Source organism: Bombus flavifrons, chromosome 15 (assembly GCF_040668555.2).
Source record: "Bombus flavifrons isolate JBK064 chromosome 15, iyBomFlav1_principal, whole genome shotgun sequence".
In the NCBI taxonomy this organism is placed as follows: domain Eukaryota; kingdom Metazoa; phylum Arthropoda; class Insecta; order Hymenoptera; family Apidae; genus Bombus; species Bombus flavifrons.
In genome coordinates this window covers 4,837,003-4,858,699 of record NC_138456.1, presented here as the reverse complement: position 1 = coordinate 4,858,699, position 21,697 = coordinate 4,837,003, and the positions used below count along the sequence as shown (strand labels likewise).

At 42.0% G+C, this 21,697-nt stretch overlaps 1 protein-coding gene across 3 annotated transcripts in view; it reads left to right on the top strand.

Annotated features, from left to right (window-relative positions):
* bi (T-box transcription factor bifid) overlaps window positions 1–21,697 on the top strand; it is a 168,934-nt gene that overhangs the window by 45,867 nt on the left and 101,370 nt on the right. For all 3 annotated transcript variants that reach the window (XM_069128602.1, XM_069128600.1, XM_069128601.1), the window contains exon 3: window positions 21,081–21,194. In XM_069128602.1, the coding sequence (XP_068984703.1) occupies window positions 21,081–21,194 (114 nt within the window). The remainder of the gene's footprint in view (window positions 1–21,080; window positions 21,195–21,697) is intronic.

Genomic DNA, 21,697 nt, shown 5'->3' with positions numbered 1-21,697 from the left:
AGCCATTGTACATATTGCTTTGTTAAGCTGTAACGATTTTATCAAACCTCACTACACGAATTACAAGGAAACGTTTAAGTTTTCGTAATTTATAAAGAAAAAGCTTGAATCTTGTCGATGAATTTGAAATATCGAGCGAAACTTGTTAATTGCGTTTTACAGTCGCGAAAGAAAACGAAATTATTCTAAACTACTTATTAAAATCATTTAGTAGAATTATTTAAATTGACTGAGAAACATGTGAACCGTTTGAAACAGTTTATCTTGGGACTTTGTACTTTGTACTTTTATTCTGCAAGAATCAGATGCATGTTTTTTAAATGGAATTATAATAGGTGTAATAAGAACGTCTAACTAGGTGTAATTATATTATAATTTATATCATCATGGGAAATAACTACCGAACAATACGAGTTATAATGAATGTTAAACTTTTGTTTCCCGGATCGTTCTAAGAGGCCAATTAATTGTATTAGTCACAGCCACCGATTATGCTTATTAACTGCAGAATTTTTCTTTGGCTCAGTAATCACGGAAGCACTAAAATTTCCCACGTCTTTTTTTTTAGCAAAACTCACCACGCTCTTTGTATTTTGCGCCAAATTAAATAACATCAACTGTCCTCCAACTAAAATGACTAATCTACGCTTAATAATAAAGAACTAAAGTGCATGAGATCGAGAAAGAATTCAAGTTTCCAAGAAATAAAAATACATAGCACATACATATCTTTCTCCCTGAATGAAACAAGAATTCCATCTTCAAGAAGTACAAATACAATTAGCGAAGCGATACGGAACGATTTAATCGAGAGGAGTTTACATTTTCTTCTTCTTTTTTTTTTTACGCAATTAATTCCAGATTAAAAAAAATAGAGAGGAAGGAGTAAAAATGGTATCGGCAGGTAAATAAATAACGAACAAAATATTTCTCTGTGGAAGGATCGCGTTACCTCGATCCACGTGCATCGCAGAGGCGAGTAGTGAGCTGGATCTGATCAATTACCCATTGCATGCGGGCAATTAATCTCGCGCTTTATCCAGAGGACTTTAATAGGTACCCCGCTATTCGCCAGCTGCCACTGCAGCCTGCACGGGATGTGGCCAGCATACTTTTAGCCGGTCGTATTAATTCGAAGGGTACAGGATCACTCATTCGCGCCACCGCAAGTTTCTGTTAATTTACGTCCGCTCGTTAATTCGCCAGCAATCAAAACAGGCATCGCATATTCCTTCGTTCGATCGTAATCAACGTGGTTGAAGATAAGGAAGTTGTAGGGAAAAATTTACAGTCGGAGAATATTTTTTATTTTGAGGAATTAGAATAAATCGTAAATAGCTATCCGTGGAAAATGTATGTTAAAATATTGGCAAGTTTGGTATAATAAAGCGTAGGTAGCCAGACAGAAAGCACTCAACCTGTTCGATTATTCGTTCACATAATCGAAGAATGGAAATTGTACTTGAAGAAACGAACGTACGCCATCGTCTACCTATCCGAGCGATACTTTGACCTTTATTTAAACGACTTGTTCCCTCTAACCAGAACGTCGATAACAATCTACTTATATCGCAAGTTGTGCATTCAAATGAAGCATCGCGAGACTAACGATCCTTCATCTCCATTTCAGCGGTTTAAATGATAAATGACGTCGCAGAGGTGAAAATTTTTAATATAGACGAGCGTGTTTCGATGCTTGATATTTTTCTAAATTCCTGAAAAATGAAAAAAAAGTCAAATCAGTGCTGATAATTTAAGCTTCTTCGATCGCGGTAAAATTTCTTGATGTAAAACTTCTTGAGATAATCGTAGAAGCTAGTATAGATTATTTTAGAATTTGTATTGTTAGCTACCGTATCCAGAGTCTCTTCAGCCTTTCTCATTCAGAAAGTCATTTTTCATATTTACGATATATTTATATCGTCTCCTTTTTTTTTTGCAAACTGTAAATTTAGCGAAAATTTCCAATACAGACAAAGTAGTGAAAATTTTCAATGGAACAAGCACATATTTCTAGATTATGACACTCGCCTGATTTATCGCTCGACTACTGTAAACTTTCAGCATGTCGTCTGTCTTACGAACTGAACCGAATAATAAATAACAAAAAGTGCATCAATTAAATTCTTATTTATTCCTAAATTGTACTCTCGTCTGCTCGATCGCTCGAAATATCTCTTACAATTATATCTCCATTTACAATCGCTGTATTATCATAATTCACTATGCTTCGCTATAGTCCAATTACCGCAATCGTAAAGGCTGAAATAAATTATTCCAGCACTCACATATTTCTTTCCACTAAGACAGAATCGTGCCCTTTTCTTTTTTGTCACACCTCCGCCGTTTATAATACACATTTCAATTACCTATTTATCACCAATCAGTGTTTAGAATAGAAGCTGAAAGGCGGTAGATAATTCGATTAAAAAAATGAAAAGAGCGCCGATCTTAATCGCAGTATTTGCGCATTTCATCGGCCGTGACGCGTGGAAATTCTCGGCAAAGACATAATTGCACGGTAGCCACGGGTTACACGATCGCCGGAGGAACGTGCTCGAGCTCGTCTTCCGGTTGTGTCGGTGCGCGCGCGCGCGCCAACCAACCAACGACGAACGAACGAACGAACCAGCGAGTCTACGTTACAGTGATCGTTGGCGCTTTCGTGTCTGCACCGGTTTTATCGTCGATCTTAATAACACACGGAGCGTTGAAAATAATGCCGGGTTGGGCAAACGACGATTCAACGGGCCACGTATTACGATACTAATCGCGAGAATACGCTACTCCGCGGAGCGAATGGATTTTAAATCGATAAGGGCCGCGTCCAGCCGCCAATTAATTGACTCGTCTTCCTCTCGGGATCATTCAACGCGACAGCCTCTGCTCCATCGTTTTAACGTCGGTTTCAGATACCTCCCGGTACTGTCTGTGAAGCTTTTGAAATTTTCTCGAATTTTTGCTTAGGATAGTTTGAGTTGTTCGCTTGGTTAAATCCCGTTGGGCTATTTTAAAACAGTAAATTGTAAGTCTATCTACCAGGAGGAGTAGTACGTTTGTCATTATTCAGAATTTGAATATTTCATTGTATTTTTCGTATCTTGTCAAACTTCCGCTTTTGTAAAAATGATTACGAGTGGATTTTGCAATCTTTCGTATGGTTATATCGGATTGGCAACTAAGTGATTGCGGATTTTGTCATTGGTGGTATTGACAAAATCCGCAATCACTTAGTTGCCAACCCAATACATTGAATTTGTAACTGGATATTCGAGCCACGTAGAAACTCAACTGGCTAGTTTTATTTTTTCTAAAATTTCTCGGTTTTAGCGTCAGCACGCATGGTTAGCGTGTAATTTTCAAAGTATCAAAAAACTTCGTTAATGGAATTGATCGATTTATTTGTGTGTTTTGTTACACGCTATAAAAATAATCGGCTTTGAAAATTGCAGAGGAGTGTCGATAATCTGAAAATCTATAGAAGATTAATCTACAGTCGTTTCATTTATTATTTCATCTTTATGTACCTGTAGAGGAAGTCTGATGAAGACTCGGTAATTTAATCCCTTGCGTTTCGATCGAATTTATGGCTACACGTGTTTTAATAAGCAACGAAATCATTCACTCGTAGATTTATTACATCTAAAATTGAACTACATAGTCCGATTCTTTTAATTTCTTTCCGTTGTACAACATCCAGTTCGCAATGTTGGAAATTAGCGAAATTAATTTTGGCACACCCGGTACATATCGATCGCGTCATTATAATTCAAGAGAGGCCTTCACATTTTTCGCACCTTCGATGAACAACCGTCGGCTAGAAGCGAGGATCGATAAACCCTTCGGTTTGTTTCTCCAGCTAATTCGCTCGAATCTCGAGCTCGTTTGAAATTAGAGGTTAAACGGCCGATCAGCGTTTCTCCTACTGTACATCTATTTCACCAGCCTTCTTCGAGAGCCCTCTGGCACTAGCCTTCCTCTCCAATCTTCCCAATAAGCTCCTTCAAATCATCGCGTAACATTCACAACCCTACTACTCTCTCTCTCTATCTCTCTCTCTTTGCTTCTCGATCTACCTACTACGAATAAGAAAACAATAGAAAGGAATGAGAAAAGAAAAGCGTTGGTATAAGAATCGCGAAAGACAGCGGCAAGAGTCACTCGAATATATATATATTTGGCACCGAAGAAGAACTTTTCAGAAGGTGTTTTACAGACACGAAAAGCTTTGGAATCAAATTCTCCCAAAATTTCATTCCAAATTTGCAACCAATCGAATAAATTAACGTATAACCTGTCCCTATGCTTATTTATGCCATCGATCGGTACCATATTTCTCAGTTCCGTTATTCAGGTACAAAATTAATATCGAGTACTTGCCCTATCCGACGATCTATCGGCGAACTGCTAACACACCTACACCTCTGAACGATCCTGTTAACCGAAAGTCCCATTGACGAAGTAAAAGCTGCCATAGTAGAGCCGTTCTTTAAAAGCAACCTCCAGAGACGAGAAGAGTCACCCGGTATACTGATCAGCGATCTCCAAGTTTCTCACACCTTGAGTTAGCTCGAGGACTAATAAGAAATCGTATAAGGTCTAAAGGGGAAGAGCAGAAGAAACCTTTCTCTCTTCCTCTGCGAACGTGAAAGAGGGTGAAAGATGGCAGACGTTAGAGAGACGAGGCTCGGCTGTTTGACGCGTGTGTGAGAGTGAACCGTGTGGATAGGGACGGGGTATAATGGGGGCCGTGGCGTGTGTAAACCATAAGAGATAATGTAACAGTGGAAGTTCGGCTGGCGCCACTCGTTATTTATACAGTGTGTCGGCCTGGCTAGGCGGCCAGGGAGCCGAGGCCTACGTATCTCGGGGGGTTGAAGCCGGTAGACGCCCACTAAATTATTATTTGTTCTTGGCGAGTCATAAACGGCCGAAATTATGCCGGGTCGACCGGCCGCGGGAATTTCGACCGCTGACCTTGGCCGAGCGCACAGGAAACCACGGCGTCCAGTCAGTGCAGCACGGGACCTTCTTACCCTTCTTTTCTGACTTTCGTCGGCCACTTGCTGGAGAAACCCGCGAAAATTCAGCCGGAGACTGTGCTACGACGTTTCGTGCGGCGCCCGTCTACCGTGTGCGGCTGGTTTCCACGAATTTTGTAAAAGAGCGAGAGGAGGGAGGGGATGATTGCGAGGTGTCGGAGGTTGCAGCGTGATTTACGAGCTTTTGGGGAGGTTGAGTGGCTGGTGAATGGAGTTGGGAATAAACGTATATGTTTTCTTCTTTTTTCTTCTCTCTTTCTTTTTTTTTTGAGATTTTAGGTGTAGCAGTTAATTGAATTCTCTTTACATTGAATTATTTTCTTATCGTTTTAAAGCTTCAACGTATCCATTTCAACGTGCGTACGATGAAACGTGAATTTTTGAAACAGGGGACTGATCGATCGATGAAAGACGTTGATACACCCCGTGACACGAAGGGTAATTATATCAGATTAGTCATAAGAGTACGGACTTCTACTCATTTATGGGAAATTAAAAAAGTACAGCAACGAATAGAACGAATGTAACGTTCAAGGACGTGTGAAATATCTAAAGTACGACGCTTCTTGCGATATTTGATAGTCGAAACAAACCTCTGCCCAAGACTTATATTTTTTATTGCTCATTTAATTACAACACGACGATTTGCTAAACATAATCTCTAAAGGTAATCGGAGACGTTATATACTTACGTTAGAGATCGGAGATACATCGATACGTGTAATTAAGGATAGATACAGTGTCAATTGTAATCTTCGAATCCTTACGATGCACATTATACTTTATTGGCCGTTAAATCTTCGCTATCGACTCGTTAAAACGTTACTAATACGACTTGCCACAAGTTTCTCACGATGCAATCAGATCGCTCCGAAAACCCAATTTCCAAAACATCCTCCCTGCCAAGAAATACTTCCTAAAAGGCCTAAAAGAAGATTCACGCCCCATGGATTCAAACACCATTGCTCCCTGTTCCCGAATTTTGTGGCGTTGTTCGAGGCTCTGTTTACGAGCTGTCTGGCCCAATGAATATGCAATTAGCCGCGTTCCGTCGATCATTGTTAGGGGGCCGATCATTCCGGGGCTTTTGGACAGCGCTGCCCGTTCGAGTGTTATTTTGTAAAAGGAGCACGGTATTTTTTTCGAGCCGCTCCCCGGCCAGCCTGGTATAAATGAGACGCGGGTAATTATTGTCCTCGGGCGTGAAAGGTGGACCTCGGATCCCCTTTCAACCGCTCAAGTGGATACGGTGCACGGCTCATTGTGGTGGAGGTGACGCGTACACGCGAAGACAGGAACGTGAATCATTTTTCAGCGAGCTACACTGTCGCCCATAAGTACACACATGCGTTGACATTTTCCTCGATTTGTACTAAAAACGCTTGATTAAGGGGGGCTAAGGTTAATTCGTACAAAAATAAGGCATGTTTTTGTGAATTATTTGTGACGACACGGTCAAAATCTCTTTATTAAAACCAATAGTACATTAAAGTATGGCATTCGAAGAATGTTGTATAAAATTTTCACGGAGAAATATCAAAAAATACGGCAATGGCAGCAATTATTCGGACGTGTCTCGGAAAAAAGTAGAATTGCTCATAACTTGGTGCTGGATCATCTGAAATCAAAAAATCAAAGTTCATTCGTTAGGCAACAGTTTTCCCCAGGTAACGCTGGCAGAGTTTTCCAAAATTTCAATTTTTCTCTTTTTTGGAACACTTTGAAGGGAAAATTAGTCGCAACTTTTCGCAAAATCGGGAGGTAGTTAAATTAAAATTAATATTCTGTTAAATGAAGTGTCTTTGACGCAGCGTATTAATATAACGCACTTGAAGTTAAACGGAATTGAAAGCTTCTAATACACATAATGCATTAATAATATACTTGAATCTAGAAGATTTTAATGTTGCTCTATGTATGTGTAGTAAATATATAATTTGATACGTATAGCAAACAATATATAGTAGATATATATCTATCATACTGAAAAGATTCTAACAGAGTGTGCTCTAGCAACACTTGAAATCGAAAGATTCTGATAACACGTATGAACGACACGTTGCGATCAAAAGGTTTTGATGCAACGCATCGATAACATGCTGTCGACGAACGAAAGAAATTGCAAGAACAGCTGCCCGGATTTCATCAAATCACAGTTAACATCCAGAACAACAACAAGGACGTTGCGAATGAACAATGTAGCACGGTATCGCCTTTGAAATTCCTTAAACACAAATTTTGTCCACCCTTCGGTTTCACCGAAACACAGAGTCGTACAAAGCGACTAACGAAGAAACAAAGGCGATTCGTTCCAGACCCGAGCGAGGAAAACGGAATTAAATCGTCCGGACAACGCGATCCGTCTCCGCCCTGGTCGTCGTACCTGTGTTCGCGTTTAGAGAACTTAAATTTTCAAACACACAGAAAGAAAGAGAGAGGAGAGGAGGAGGATGCAACTTTGAGGTACAGTCCGCTGCGGACCCACTCCGTGGATCCAGTTAAAAAAGTTCCACGCCGCGGGGGTTCTGGACCGCGGCCCCAGGATAAAGGAAGCCTTCGAAAGTCTCGGCCAGCGACTATCGGTTTCCCTATCGGGGCTGGTCATCTCGGTTCGACCGCCTCCACGGGGCCCTGCGAGAGAAACGCGTATATAAACTCGCCTTAACTGCTTTACGACGATCGTTTGTACCGATTTGTTCGACAAGACTCTTTCTTTCTCTTTCCTTCGGCCGCTCACGCTTGCTCGGAAGGCAAGATCCTTCTAACCCCCTCGATTTCGTCGCGTCCATCCCTTTTTCCGCGACGATGATCCTTCTTTCGCGCGGTCACTCGTCAGATTAACCTGTCTACGGGCATTTTGTAGCTTTTGTTCGATCAACACTGTGTAACTAACTGACGAAGCCACTGTGGCGTCATGCGATCTTGGGCGATTAGTCACGTTTTGCGAATTCTTAGCGGAGCTTGTCGGCTCCTGGTAAATGTTACCAGCCGGTCGTTGTCGTGTTGGCGCTTCGCATAGATTTACTGGCAACCTTAGCCGGTAGCCAGCGTTTTTGTGGTAAAAAATTTCAAGTTGGGAAACATTACGCAAAGCATGGACTTGCGCGTGACCATGTCACATCAGCGTGGTGTAACATTTTGCGACTACTTGACAACAATCGGACGTGAAAGCATTAATGGAGTTCTGTTCGTGGACGAATGATATCATTTTTGGCGGAACAGTCGATAGAAAGGGTATTCTCGATTTTCAGACGGAGTTTCTGAAATTTTCCAGACTTTCGTGGATGATTGGCTATAAATACATACTGTCTATGTAGCGTATATCTAATCTTTCTAGCATTTACGATATTTTATATTATTAATGAAATACTTCCATAAAGTCTATTAAGATTGCAACGTATTAAACGTCCAATTTTATTACACCAATTTTCTAGATCGATTCAGTTCTAGTATATCGTTCGTCATTTCCTTCAATGAATAACTTTCTCCATTTTCCTACGTCATTTTAAAATTTCCTCTTTCATAGATGGTTTTAATCTTCAACATCGTGTTTAGAACGTATTATATATCGATATTACGGAAGCAGTATGAAATATTAAAGAAAATTCCGTATGCTGTTATCTGATATATACTTGCACGCAATATTCGTAATACCTACGTGCTGATGATACTTGTATCAATCCACGTAGAAACTCGAAACGTGCAAATGGCTAAGAGTTAGACATTCATACGTTAGGATCTAATCTACGAGTACTTATACACGATACTTGTATCGATCTATTAAGTTGTGCGAAAAGTGCCCTTCTTTCGCAAACGTGTTTTTTTACAACAGTGCAGCTTCGTACAAACGTGAAACCAAATCTGTGAAATGTCACGGTGTTTAGCTCAACAGAACAAAATCGATCGTGCGTAATTCGACAAAATAATATAAAACAAAAAACGTTGTGCCTCGTAAAACGAGAGAAACTTTTCCGACAACCTAATATATACAACATACACAAAAGTGCATCGACCGATACTTGAGACTTTTCGTTACTTCAGAGTGCCCATTGTCAAACCATTTCACCAGAGATCGACAACAGGAAAAACTTCGTCCTCGCACACGCACCTCGTCATTGGAAGTTGAGCAAAGCGCGGATCGTTCGAATGGCGCTGCAAGCTCCGAACACGAAGCACGAGGCTTAATTATCTCGCGGTTCGTCCGCTCTCGTAAGACGAAAACCTGTCCCCCGACGCGTGAAAGAGTCCCTTCCGGATCGCACCCTGTCACCGTCGCCGGCTTTAACGCGATAGAAACATCGCGCCGCGGAGGGCAAATAATGGGACGAGCCGCGCACGCCGCTCGTTTTCACGCCGAGCGAGCCCGTTGTGTACGCGACTCGAGGAAAAAGCGCATTGTCGCTGGCGGATGGAAGTCGCACGCGACGCACGCGAGCATCCCCCCGGAAGCCGAACTGAAGTGCGAACGCGCGCGCGATATCCACGCTTCGGCGCGATGGAATCGCCGGAAACAAAGCCTTCGCGTGGTGAAAATCCACGCCACTGGCGATAATTCTATCCACCGGTCGACGACAGCTTCATCTTCAAACGCTTGCTTCGGCGAAGCGCTCCTTCTCCTTGGCCATTGTCTAAATGTTTTATCGAGACGAGGGATGGAAAGTCGGGTGGCAAAATTCACGCTGCTAGGGATTAGAGGGACGACTTTCATTTTTTACAACGCAGAGTCCTATGTGGTTGTCGAAACGATGAAAAGCGAGGAATTCTTCGTGTCGTGAAAATTCACGTCATTGCCAATTCTATCTACGAAGTTTCATTTTCAAACGCTCGTTTCGGGGAACCAGTTCTCCTTAGGCATCGCGTTCTTTCAAATGTTTCATCCAGATGGGGGATGCTAAGCTTCGTGCTGAGATTCGGGCACAGTCTTCGAACGCTTTGCTGCTTCGTTCGCAACTTTGCAAGAAATTCATACTACGTCGTTGATCTACTATTCCGTCGTTTAAGTATTATACCGAGATAGGGTAATTAACAGGTACAATTTCATTCATTTATTTCAAAGGTACAATTTCATTCATTCATTTCAAAGGTACAAATTTCCTATGACGAAATTTACCTCGGTTTTTAAACACTTTCGTTATCTAACAGGGAACACTGTTACGTATCGAAGATTTACCGTTTGATTGTCTAAACGTTTCTTGGAGATAGAAAGCGAAGGATGTGATCTGATGTACGGCGTAATGGTAGTACGCTTGCAGATAGCGTTGCAAGCGTAAAGTAGAATAGACGAGGTGTAGGCAAATAATGCGGCGAAGGGAAATTCTGTCTTACTGTTTTGATATACGGGATGAGAAGAAATTAATTTTTAAGTGGCATACATATTTTGATACATTTTTACACGAACGATTTGTGGCGGCACTCGACCACGGAACTTTCCAACGGCTTCGCGACACAAAGCGCTATACCTTGAAACCGTAAGGTCGACGTGTCTAATGTACCATCGATATCCCTACGGTTCTTTCGCCGAATATTCGGAAGAATGCATACGCGGCAACCGTCGCGGACATCTAATAAACGCGCGAGGATATCGAGGAGCAACAAAGACAAGAATCCGTTTGGTTTCGAACCAAAGGTTCATTCTGCCCCGAGCTGCGAAGTGCGAGGGGTTAGCGTCATATTACGCTATTAGAGATGCGTGATTATTAACTCTTGATAGTTAATCGTTAATCGTTAATCGTTGTTGATAGTTAATTGCTATTTGTTGTTGATAGTTAATCGTTGATTGTTGACCGTAAATTGTTGACTGTTGATTGTTAATAGTTTAATAAACTTTGTTGAAGATCAGGAGTATTTCTTGTGGGCACCTCCACCAACAACCACCTCAAATTTTTTAAATTGTTCAACTGTAACGGATAAAATATGATGGAATTGTTAAAACTGCCCTTGCATTCGTCTTACGCAGTTCAATTAACGCAAACATCCTCATTCCATGTTCAAAGATGAACCAGGTTTACCCACAGCGGCGAATGCCGATCGTCTCTTGCATTACGCGGCCAACGTAATATATCGAGTGTAGCGTATGCTACTAGTGGCTGGTATCACGCGATCCTCTTAAACAAAGAGAGCGATCCATGATTTAGCCGGGTGCTTTTCGCGAGGCAATCTGCGCCGGTGTTACGGCGTTATCTCACGGAATCCTGGTTTCCATTCGATGGCTCACCGTTCGAGCTTCGGCTCGCGGCTGCCCGCAATTTACAGTAAGCCTTGGCCGCCGCGTGTTTTTTAATCTCGCCATAAAACGCAGCGGGGCTTTCAATTTTATTGTCACGGTGGGGGCATCGTCGGCGGTGGAGAAGCGAAAGGCGGCCAACGCAACGGCCGGCAAATCATCGGTAGGCGAAGCTTAGCGATAAAATAAATTAACCGGAAAGCTACCGGGTTGCGGGCGCGCTTTCGGCGCGAACGTCGCGCTGGTAATCACGCCCCGTAAATAAAGATTCAACGTTCGATTTATCGGCCGAGGCGAACGCGCGGCAACGCGCGTATATAAAAACCGGCCCGCTATGGAACACAGCGAGCATAAAACGCGAGACGAATCGTAGTCGCTGCTCGATGCCTCGGATTTAATTATTCCACGCCTTTTGCCAAGGATTTCGCTACCAACGAATATTCCTTCTTTCATGTTTTTTCAGTCGTTTATTTTTTTCCTCTGGATTGCGCGTGGTTCGCTGCCAACGAGATTATTTTCTTGGTTCTTAAGGAATTAAGGAATTTAGAGCATCTCGGTTTAATTCTGCTTTGTTTTTCCAGTGAATTTAATGGATTAGCGGCGAGAGTCGGTGGAAGGAGAGAAGGGATATTTATTTCGTGTGATCTCCAGATCGAGATTGTTCACGATAATTTAACGCGTTCGTGAGGGATTTAAGAACGACGAGGCATTTCATTTTTATCGATTTTTTCTATCGAATTTAATGGGCCAACGGTGCTGCATGTTTTATTTGTGGGAACAGCAAGAGGAATATTTATTTTATAGGCGTACGGTTTTCATAAACGGGTTGTTAATATATTTGTAGATAAGAGCGTTACTTAACACCTACCGATGTTATGTTTATTCTGTTATCGCTCTCATTATTAGATCCTAATCGTAAGCATCGTATCTGTAAGTTGGAAACGTTTAATAATAGATTTAAATATCACCGCGAACAAAGATCTTAATTTTCTTCATTATTTTAAGATCTTGTCAGTGCTGATGAATAAATCGAATTCTTTTTTTTTATATAAATCTTGCGATAGTAATTAAATTACATGATATTTTCTACGAATAGAGGGGTCAACGTGAAATAAATGAAACAAGCCTTGATGATTTTTAATATGACATAGTCGACGATGTTTAGAGAAGAAAAAACGGAAACGTTATGTTATATTCGCCATTTCGAGGCAGAACAAGGCAATAACTCAGAGAACACAGGCTGGAACGTGGCAAATTTCGCGAGGATCGCGCCGGATGATCTAACGATCCTGGGATCGTCGTAAATCCGTGGTGGATTTTATCGAATGGCGATCGTATGTTGGCGCGATGACGCACTCATGCGCACACGTGCGGCCTTTTCTCTTCTTCCCCATTTGCCGTTATTATTCATCCAACGGTTGCTGAAAAGGATAATCCCTTGTCGCTGTTTGTACAAGTATGATTCTACTGATTTAAATGCTTCGATCGATCCTTTCTTACAACGTTCCTCGATCGTTCCACCATCTTCTATTACTAGGAATCCTTTCGATGTAGCAGATTCAGAAAGATTATAATTTCTAACAGAAGAATAAAAAAAAGAACAAGGATGAAAAATGACGAGACATTATTTTTATGTTGGTAATTATTCGTTAAATTTATCTTCTCCTGTTACCGAGACATCTTATCTTCCTCACTTTTCATCGTACGTCAAAACCAATCTATACACTTTCACTTTTTTCCTTTCGGTGTGCCACAACCACCTTACACTAAATCAAACTAAATGAATAAAAAATCGTCGAGTCTCTCAGACAGAAAACATCGTAATTCTATAATTCCACCTTCAACTACAAATTACTCTCCGACAGCCATCCGCTCCATTGCGATCAAATTTACTGAAAACAAGCTCAAACGTCGTCCAACGTCTCGTTCCACTTATACCATAAACGATATGCATATCGCTAAATAATTATTACTTTCGTATCATCATCATCATCATCATCATCATCATCATCATCGAACCTCTACTGCAATCTTCTTGTGCAATGAACCTACAGGAAAAGTCTAAAAAGGCCAAACCTAAATAAAAAGAAAAACCAAATCGATCAAAACAAACACAAACTTCGTCAAACCTCTCGTCCCATTCCCATCGTAAATACGTAGATATGCATATCACTACGTAATTAGCAACTTTTTCTCATCTTAATCGTTGAACCTCTTCAACAATCTGTTCTCGCAATCGCTCAGAAGGTGATACACGCGCCAGACGTCGAGGCACGTAAACCAAGTGACAGAGCCAATCTACAGGTGTCCTGGTGAATCGTCTAGTTTCTTCGATTCGGCGGGTTAACGAGGCGGGAGGCCGCGGTCGAAGGCAGCCAAAGTTTGCCCGAGGCGATCTGGAGATCGGCCTCGGCCGATAGAGCCGTAACGCCGAAAATTAGCGCCGTCTGAGAAACAAATACTGCGAAGGGGGATCCGGCGAGCCGGCTATCGAATAAAAGGAAGAAGAGGAGCGACGGTGGCGAGAAAGAGGACAGAGGAATCGTACGAAAAGCGAGTGGGACGAGGATGCGACCGGAGACAAAGGGAAAGGGAGAAGAATTTAGGGACGTAGCTGCTCACCGCGCTTATATCGTCCTCGTCGCCGTAGTCCTCCTCGTTCTCGCACATCACCGCGGGCTCCTGAGGTTTCCTGGAAGCGAGAGCTCGCTTCCACCTGCCACACACTGCGGGAACACCGAGAACATTGCCTGTACTGGGTGTTCTCGAAGTTTGGCGCGATTTCGCGCGATATTCGCGCCGATCATACGTTTTATATCGGAGAATTAGATTTGGAAGAGAAAAAAGGACGAGTAGTTTCCGTTTGGCGACTATATTTCGTGCTTTGAGAGTTTGACCGAGGAGTTTAGCTTTGACAACAACGGAAAATTGGAATTTTTGAAAGAGACACGGGGAATATTATGGATTTTGTAGGTGCCCTCGAAGTTTGACACTGTTGAACGTGGTTTGATGTGAGATTCGCGCTATGGCGCGTTTGATATCGAGGAATCGAGGTTTTTGAAAAGGAAATAAGGAAGATTACGGGTTTTGCATCGGTAGTTTTATTGGATATTTTAATTGTTTGACTGAGTTGCTCGAGATTTGACGATAAGTCTGATAACAGAGAAATAGTCGTTTGGAATTTTTGGAAGAGACATAAGAAGTATCATGGGTGTTTCTAAAGTTTACTTGCGTTGTATGACGTTTGTCGATGCATCCGATATTGAAGGAGTATAAGTTTCGGAAGAAAAATTGGGAACAATACGCCGGTTTAGTTATTCATGACGATCGAAGCGTTTGTTATGTAAGAATAAGCAAAGGCGGTAGATTTTTCCGCCATAGAGGACGTTGCTGCAAATAATCTGTTTGATAGTACGCAGAGTCGTATGAAATTGCGTAGGCAAAATGATACACTTCGTTGCGACAATCCGATGAATGCCACAAGGTGTTTAAGTATAAGACATCGATACGTATGGCATTACGGAACAGATCGTCGATATATGTCACGGAAGAAGGTTCCGTGAAGGATTGATATTCTTCCGTGGAGCCTGTCATTCATAATCCAAGAAACTTCACAGAACTTCTAATTAATTAAATTACAAAAAAAAAGAAAAGTTTATTCTCAGAACGAAATTAATAATTCCAACATTTACCCTGAAGGAAAATGACAGTAATTTTTCTGCCAATCAACATCAAACCTACCCACGGTATTATGACTTTATCGAACCAACAAAAACTCTTGCAAACCAGTCTGCTTCTCTCCAAACCCTTCAAATTCTGTTCGAAACCTACCATTCGGCCAAAAAACGTGGCAAAAGGAAGGTTGCCGGATCCGAACGTTCCAGGAACCTAACCCATCCTCCTGAAGAGTGTGCTCCCAACCGAGCGTAAGGGTACTCGTCTCTTATAAAATCATAAGGCCGAACACGTGTCCGTGTTCCACGGAGAAGCAGAGCCGAATTTCTTTTTCCGTAATCTGTACGAGGGGCCATTAAACCGGAGGATGCCTCGTCGTCGAAAGGAATGTCACGGGGTTACGCCCTTTCTCATCGACCAAAACGGCCCCCGATTCCTCGATGCTCGTTAACGGTCCGTGCCACGTCGTTCGTCGTCTCTTCTACAAACCGACACAGTCGTTCTACCGTTCCTCCTTTGCCTCTCTCTCTCTCTCTCTCTCTCTTGTTCGTGTCTTATCGAATGCCTTAAAAGTTACAGTTTTTTAAAAGTTACAGAGGGGCCAGTGAAAAGAGCAGTTTTATCAGACGATTTACAGCTTTCAGCGGTCTCGTGAGATGTTCGAACAGATAATTTGCTCATTCGACAAGTATACCGGTGATTTTGTATTGCAGGACGACGCGACTGCTGCGTCAAGCTACTGAAACGAGCGTTTTTAATGGTTTATCGATTAGTCGGATTGTAAGAGTGTAGACCTGCGCATATTACGAGTCGTGTTAATTTTTCCACATTTTTTAGAGCGATGATCGGGTTTGATCGATTTTTACTACGTTTAGAATTATTCGATAGAAGGCAACGAACAGGAATTGTATTAAACGTAAAGATATTTTCGAAGAAGAAGTTCATTCCCGATTTAGAAGCTTGAATTTTCAAAGTTTGAGGCAAATTTTTTAGTTTCTTGATTGACTGTGAAATTTACGATGGGATTTATTTAGGTCTCCGTTTAACTATCTTTCGGATAAGTTTCCCTCTCCCGAGAAAAGCTCGCTTAAACGTATTTCTACTTAAACCAGGAAACGTATGTACGTCTTTTTCCCTAAATAAAAATTGCATAAGAGTCAATGTAATTAGTCTATAACGTAAGCACAAAGTTTCTCGTGTCTCTTCTCTACCAAAGAACCTGCGCTGTTCAACACAGCACACACGTTGTGTGCAATAAATCTAGATACGATGTTTATGTTCGTTTGAATATTTAATCGATTCTACGTTTCCAACGGAGTACTTCCTACAGTCTCAACGAAGTTCACCGCACGTAGGCTTGCACGTTGATTTATTCATGGCTACCGTTGCTCGAAAAACAAAGAAAGCGCGGCGGAACAAACGATAAAAAGAAGCCTGGAAGTTTTTCAGGAAGGTTAGTCCAGCGATTCGAGTCGGTCGTCAGCATCCTCCCGCGGGATATTTTGCCGAAGCATCGCAAGGATAATCCGGCTTACCGTCCTTCTGTGTGCTCCACGTGAATGAGAATCGATCCCACCCTTCGTCACGATATTCAGCACAGTAGGCAGATGCTACCAAAAATCCCTGAACGGCCTTTAAAGTCGTCCGATCGACCGATTTTTCACCCCCTCCCCTTCTTCCCCGTTGAGTTTAAGTTCTCTGCAACTTCGCTTTATGATACTCGATGGTCTGCTAATCTTTCGTGATTTTTACATTTATTTTTTCCTGGCTTTCGCTCTTCGTCAATTTTCTTCTGTCAGATTTTTTTTTGAACCAATCTTTTCTGAGTCTATGCGAGCTTGAACTCACGAACTGGCTGCTAGAGACGAAGATGAGAGTCGGTATCTTGATCTTGTTGTATTTTAAAACTTCGCTTTTCGTTCTCGAGCATGCGAGGTTCACGTGAATCAGTCAGAGCGCAGAGATAACTCGGATCGACTCTCAATCTTCCCTCGAGTTGCAGTTCAACTCGCGGAACCTCACAATTCGTAAGTACTAACAATCTATTAAAAGGAAGCTGCGCTTGCACACTCGGTACATCCACATTTAGGATCTCTAATTGATTATCAGAGTCTTAAGACGTGAAACAATGGATCGGCGCAACGGATGTCCACGCGGCGACAACCTGACTTGTATTTATCGGTAGAAGTAGAAGCGGCCGTATTGTTCCGTGGTACGTTCAAAGTGGTTCAACCGGTGCACGAAGGTGCTTTCTCAGACGCTACTCGTTTATGGCGGCTAATTACCGTAATTGGACCGGCCGTTATAACGACGACGTTTAAGGATACTCGCGCCGTTAGCATACAAAAGTACAATAATTCGAAGGAGGCGCACCGAGCGATTTCTCTTAAGGCAGTCGCAGCTTCCATAATGGTGTACGCGAAACGTTTCTCGAACGTGCGCTCTACTCTTTTTGCGATGTTCGAGAGAGAAACCGCTCGCCCCGGCGAGGAAGTCCGAGCCACGCCGTTCCAACGTACGGCAACCAGCCGTGGGCTCGGTGTAAATTGGAACGTTCGGATTATAGCTCCCGATCTTGAGGAATTTTAATTTCCTGACCCCCTAGAACAGTATACTTATCCATCCGTTATTTCTCTTTTCCACGTCTTCTGCTTCTGTTTTCTTCCTTTTTTTTTTCACCTTTTTTTCTTCTCGTCGAACGTCGGCGTTGATGATTGAATTTTGCGGAATTTGGTGTGCGTTGGAAGGAGGAACGAGGTTTCTTAAATTTCCTCTTCGTTTCTTTTCGGAAGGAGATACAGTGGCTACAAAAAGTATTCGCGTACACTTGCTTTTGTTTGTATAGTGTGTATTTCATTAATTAGGTTCAGATCAGGTTTCATCGAATTTCGTATTGTTTGGTAAAACTCTTCGTTGGAAAATAGAGAGATAGGCAATTATTTCTTATAGCCATGCCCGTGTTCTTTTCTTCGTGTCAGGTGTCAGGGTTGATGAATGAATTTTAAAGGAGGCTACTTAGGAAACAGAAAGGCGTTGTAACGAGCGAAATAGGATTCTTTAGTTCTTCGTTTCTCGGAGGAAGCTACTAGCAGACAATTTTTCTACAATTTTTCTTTAACAAAAAATCGAAAGTTGCGGAAGAATGATACGGAAAGATCTTCATTCACCTACTCGTTTGAAAGCTTCTCGTTTCTTCAAAGAAATTTATCCAAGTTCAAAACAGAATAAAGTTTAAATAAAGCAAGATAAAGGCAGAGATATCTGACAAAGAAAGAAAGACCCGTCACTCTCTAATTTCTCTTTCGTCTTTCTAATCTCCCTAACATCTCGTAATCGTCGATTCATTAGTTCCGCCATAATTTCCCAGTTTGTATACGATAAGCTGTTTAAATGGTGGATTATTTGTTACGGGCAACCTTCATCGTTGTCTAAAACGACTTGCTCGGATGGAAGTAAGCGGCCGTAGAACAAGGTGGTGCAGAATGTTGAAGCGAAATCAATGTCAAAGCAATTGAACCCGTGCGGCTGAAGGCGTTCTTCGGATTTTATTAATCGTGTTATGTCTGCCGCGCGAATCACCAGCTCCGACCAACGCTATGGAGTCAACAAAGCTTATCGTCGCCAGTTTTTTCCATGCTTGACACGATAGCGCATAGGTTTTGCGACACTCGTTGCGACACTCGTGCTCTTTTATCGAGCATCTTCTTCGCTAAGTACGATATTGGCAAGTATAATCCCTTTTTCGGTATACCAAGCGTCCTTGACTTCGATCCGATGGTTCCATCATCATCGGTTTGTTCGTCGCTCTTATGGTAATTTAGACGCGTCTTTGTTGCAGTATCGAAATTTTCTTCTTTGTATTTTCATTATCGTTTTCGGTAAGAATATCCTCCCTTTGGTTCTGTGAAATATAATGTTGATTTCGTTCGAAGATTTTCAGTATGTTCATACGTATGCTACAAATGTTAATCACGAGGCAGCATATTGCTTATTTTTATGTACGTTCAGATCAAGAAGAACGTTGCATTCTTCATTAAACGATCTTCCTTCTAGTATTTTTATATTCTATTTACATTTCCATATACCACATTGCGTTTTGTTGTAAAATAAAGAATTTTTAATATCGTTCCAGAAATCATTTTCGGTATCTTCGTGTCCCATAAGCTTCGGTCATGGTGTACGAAAATTGATCGCGTAGCGTCTATCATTTTTATTCTACGTTTTTGTGTGGCTTTTTCTTTACAAAGTTTGTCTACGTCAGAGCACAATAGACACTAATATTAAATCGTTATCGTAGAAGCGTTTCGCAAGCTCGGCTCTACGTTGCTCAAGCTGTAACCATCGGTTATTGTCAGTCGCATTAGGTGCGATAATCAGTCGAGAAACAAGTGTCCGGGCTCGACGTCTCAAAAATCAGCCTATTCATCGTGAAAAAACATGTTCGCGTGCAAAAGTAAGAGGAAAAATTGCACGGAACGTATATACTTAAGAGAGGTTCGACCTACCAAGAGGTCCAGTTTACCAAGAAGCATCCATCTCGTCCGAAATCGAACCATCATCTTAGCTGGCGAGCCACTCCCACAGTTTACGCTACCCAGCACGCTCAGCTCGCCGACGTTTCAATAAAATTCTCACCTGTGCTTCGTAGCCTGTTGGAACTTCAACTGGGCCCCTGGAGCGGCTCTCGGCGCGCAGTTAGGGCACATGTTACGTTCCGCGAGCCGTCAGCCTCGCGGAGAACGTCGCAAGAACGTCGAAAGTCGGAGGAGAACGATTTCAATTCCGCGTGACCACGGCCGGTATTTTCACGAAGCCACGACATTCCAACGGTTGGCAGCGGTGTCCGAAGAGATGCTAGAAAAAGTGAAAACACGCCGAAATGCCTGGCCAGGCGTTCCGTGACGCGCGCTTCAGCGACAGAAGGCGCCCTTTCTTCCCGCGGGATGATAATTCCACGGCGTGCACCGAGTTCCTCCCTAACTGCTCTTCGCCGCGTGCTGATGCCCTCTCTCGCGACAGCATCCGCTTTTTATTCAGCGGGAACGCGCCTCAGTCCGCTGTCACAGCGGCCACGATTGACTCGTGCACGTTTCTATTCCGGACTTTCGGCATTCCAATGAAAATCCCGTGGATAAGACGAGGGGGGCGGGAGAGCGCGGTACGCGAGCATCGTAGATTTTTCATTCCAGTGATACGCCTTTATAGAATCGTCGCTTGAACGATGAAATAGGATCTGACGAGTAAGCCCGTCTAGGATCTGTAGAATTTGACCAATAGACTTGGGGTTAATTCTTTTTCACTCGAAATTATTAATATTCGGGTAAGCGGAGAAGAAAGAGCGCAACACAGCAGAATGGGAATCGCAGTGATATAATTTCATGGTGGTAGAAAGAGTAAACGATCGTCGGCGAATGATGCAGTAAGCGTCGAAATGCAAAATCCAAACGAATATTTGGCATATGTTGGATTTCAGGGCTGATGCCTTTTGTGTAGGTTTGGTTAACGTTTGTTGGAGTGCGAGTTAGAATATTGGGTTGGCAACTAAGTGACTGCGGATTTGTCAATACCATCTAATGACAAAATCCGCAGTCACTTAGTTGCCAACCCAATAGATGGAAAATCGTGGAACAGAAATGAATAGACAGGTGACAGAGTTTTAAGAACAAACTGAGGCTGTCCTTTGTAGATTGAATTATTGCTGGCTGAAAATTGTACCGATAAGACGAGGGAGAAGAGCGCAATGTGTGTTTGCAAATTCTTAATGAACATTACAGTGATATATTTATTGGACGTGGAAAGTTGACGTAAGCGAACGATGCAATCAGATTTGATAAATAAGCGACAGAGTTTGGGATATTTGGGGTTCGAATAGAATCAAAATACGTCATTTTCTTTACGTATTCTTTACGTTCTTCTTTCGTATTGGCTGAAGGTTGGTTTAAAATACAAATTAATCAATAGATGACAAAATTTTGAGAACATTTGCAAGGTGATTAAACTCGATGTTAATTATTTGTGTGCAATATGTCAAATAATCAAAATTTTGTCAACCATATACTTTATTCGATAATTATATTTTATTGCAATGAATGTTATTGCAATTATCTGATCGAACTGTGTCTGTTGATCGGGGGTTCCAGGCAGATGTTCCCTCAGATGAAGTTCCGAGTTTCCGGATTGGACGCGAAGGCCAAATACATCCTCCTGCTGGACATCGTCGCAGCGGACGACTACAGATACAAGTTCCACAACAGGTAAGGGTCTAGGTGAAACTTGTAACAGTATAATTGTCATGAGTAGAACGCTCTAACGATTCGAATAGTTCCACGAATCGCGATCACGAACCGCCAAGCTGTTGCGTCCAAGCTTTCGTGACGACCGCGAACACGGAAATTAATGCAATTATCCGATTACTCGTACGTTACCACTTCCTCATCGACATCTTTCACCGGAACATATTTTTCTCTTTCCTTTTTCTTCGACTTGTAATTTTTAACGAAAAAAAAACTTGAAAGCAACTTTTCCTCTCATTAGCTGTTTTTACCTTAATTTAATTGTTTGCCTCATGTCGGATAAGAAAGTTCACCCATCTTCTTTCTTTTTTCTCTTTTAGAAAAGAAACGAAGGATGTGAAAAATGTAGAAAGTCGTTCATTAAAATAATAATAACATTACTTTGTTAAATAAAATTATGGTTTTCTTCTTATTTCCAACACGAACGAAACGATAGAACTTTTTCTTGGTTAATAACTGTCGAA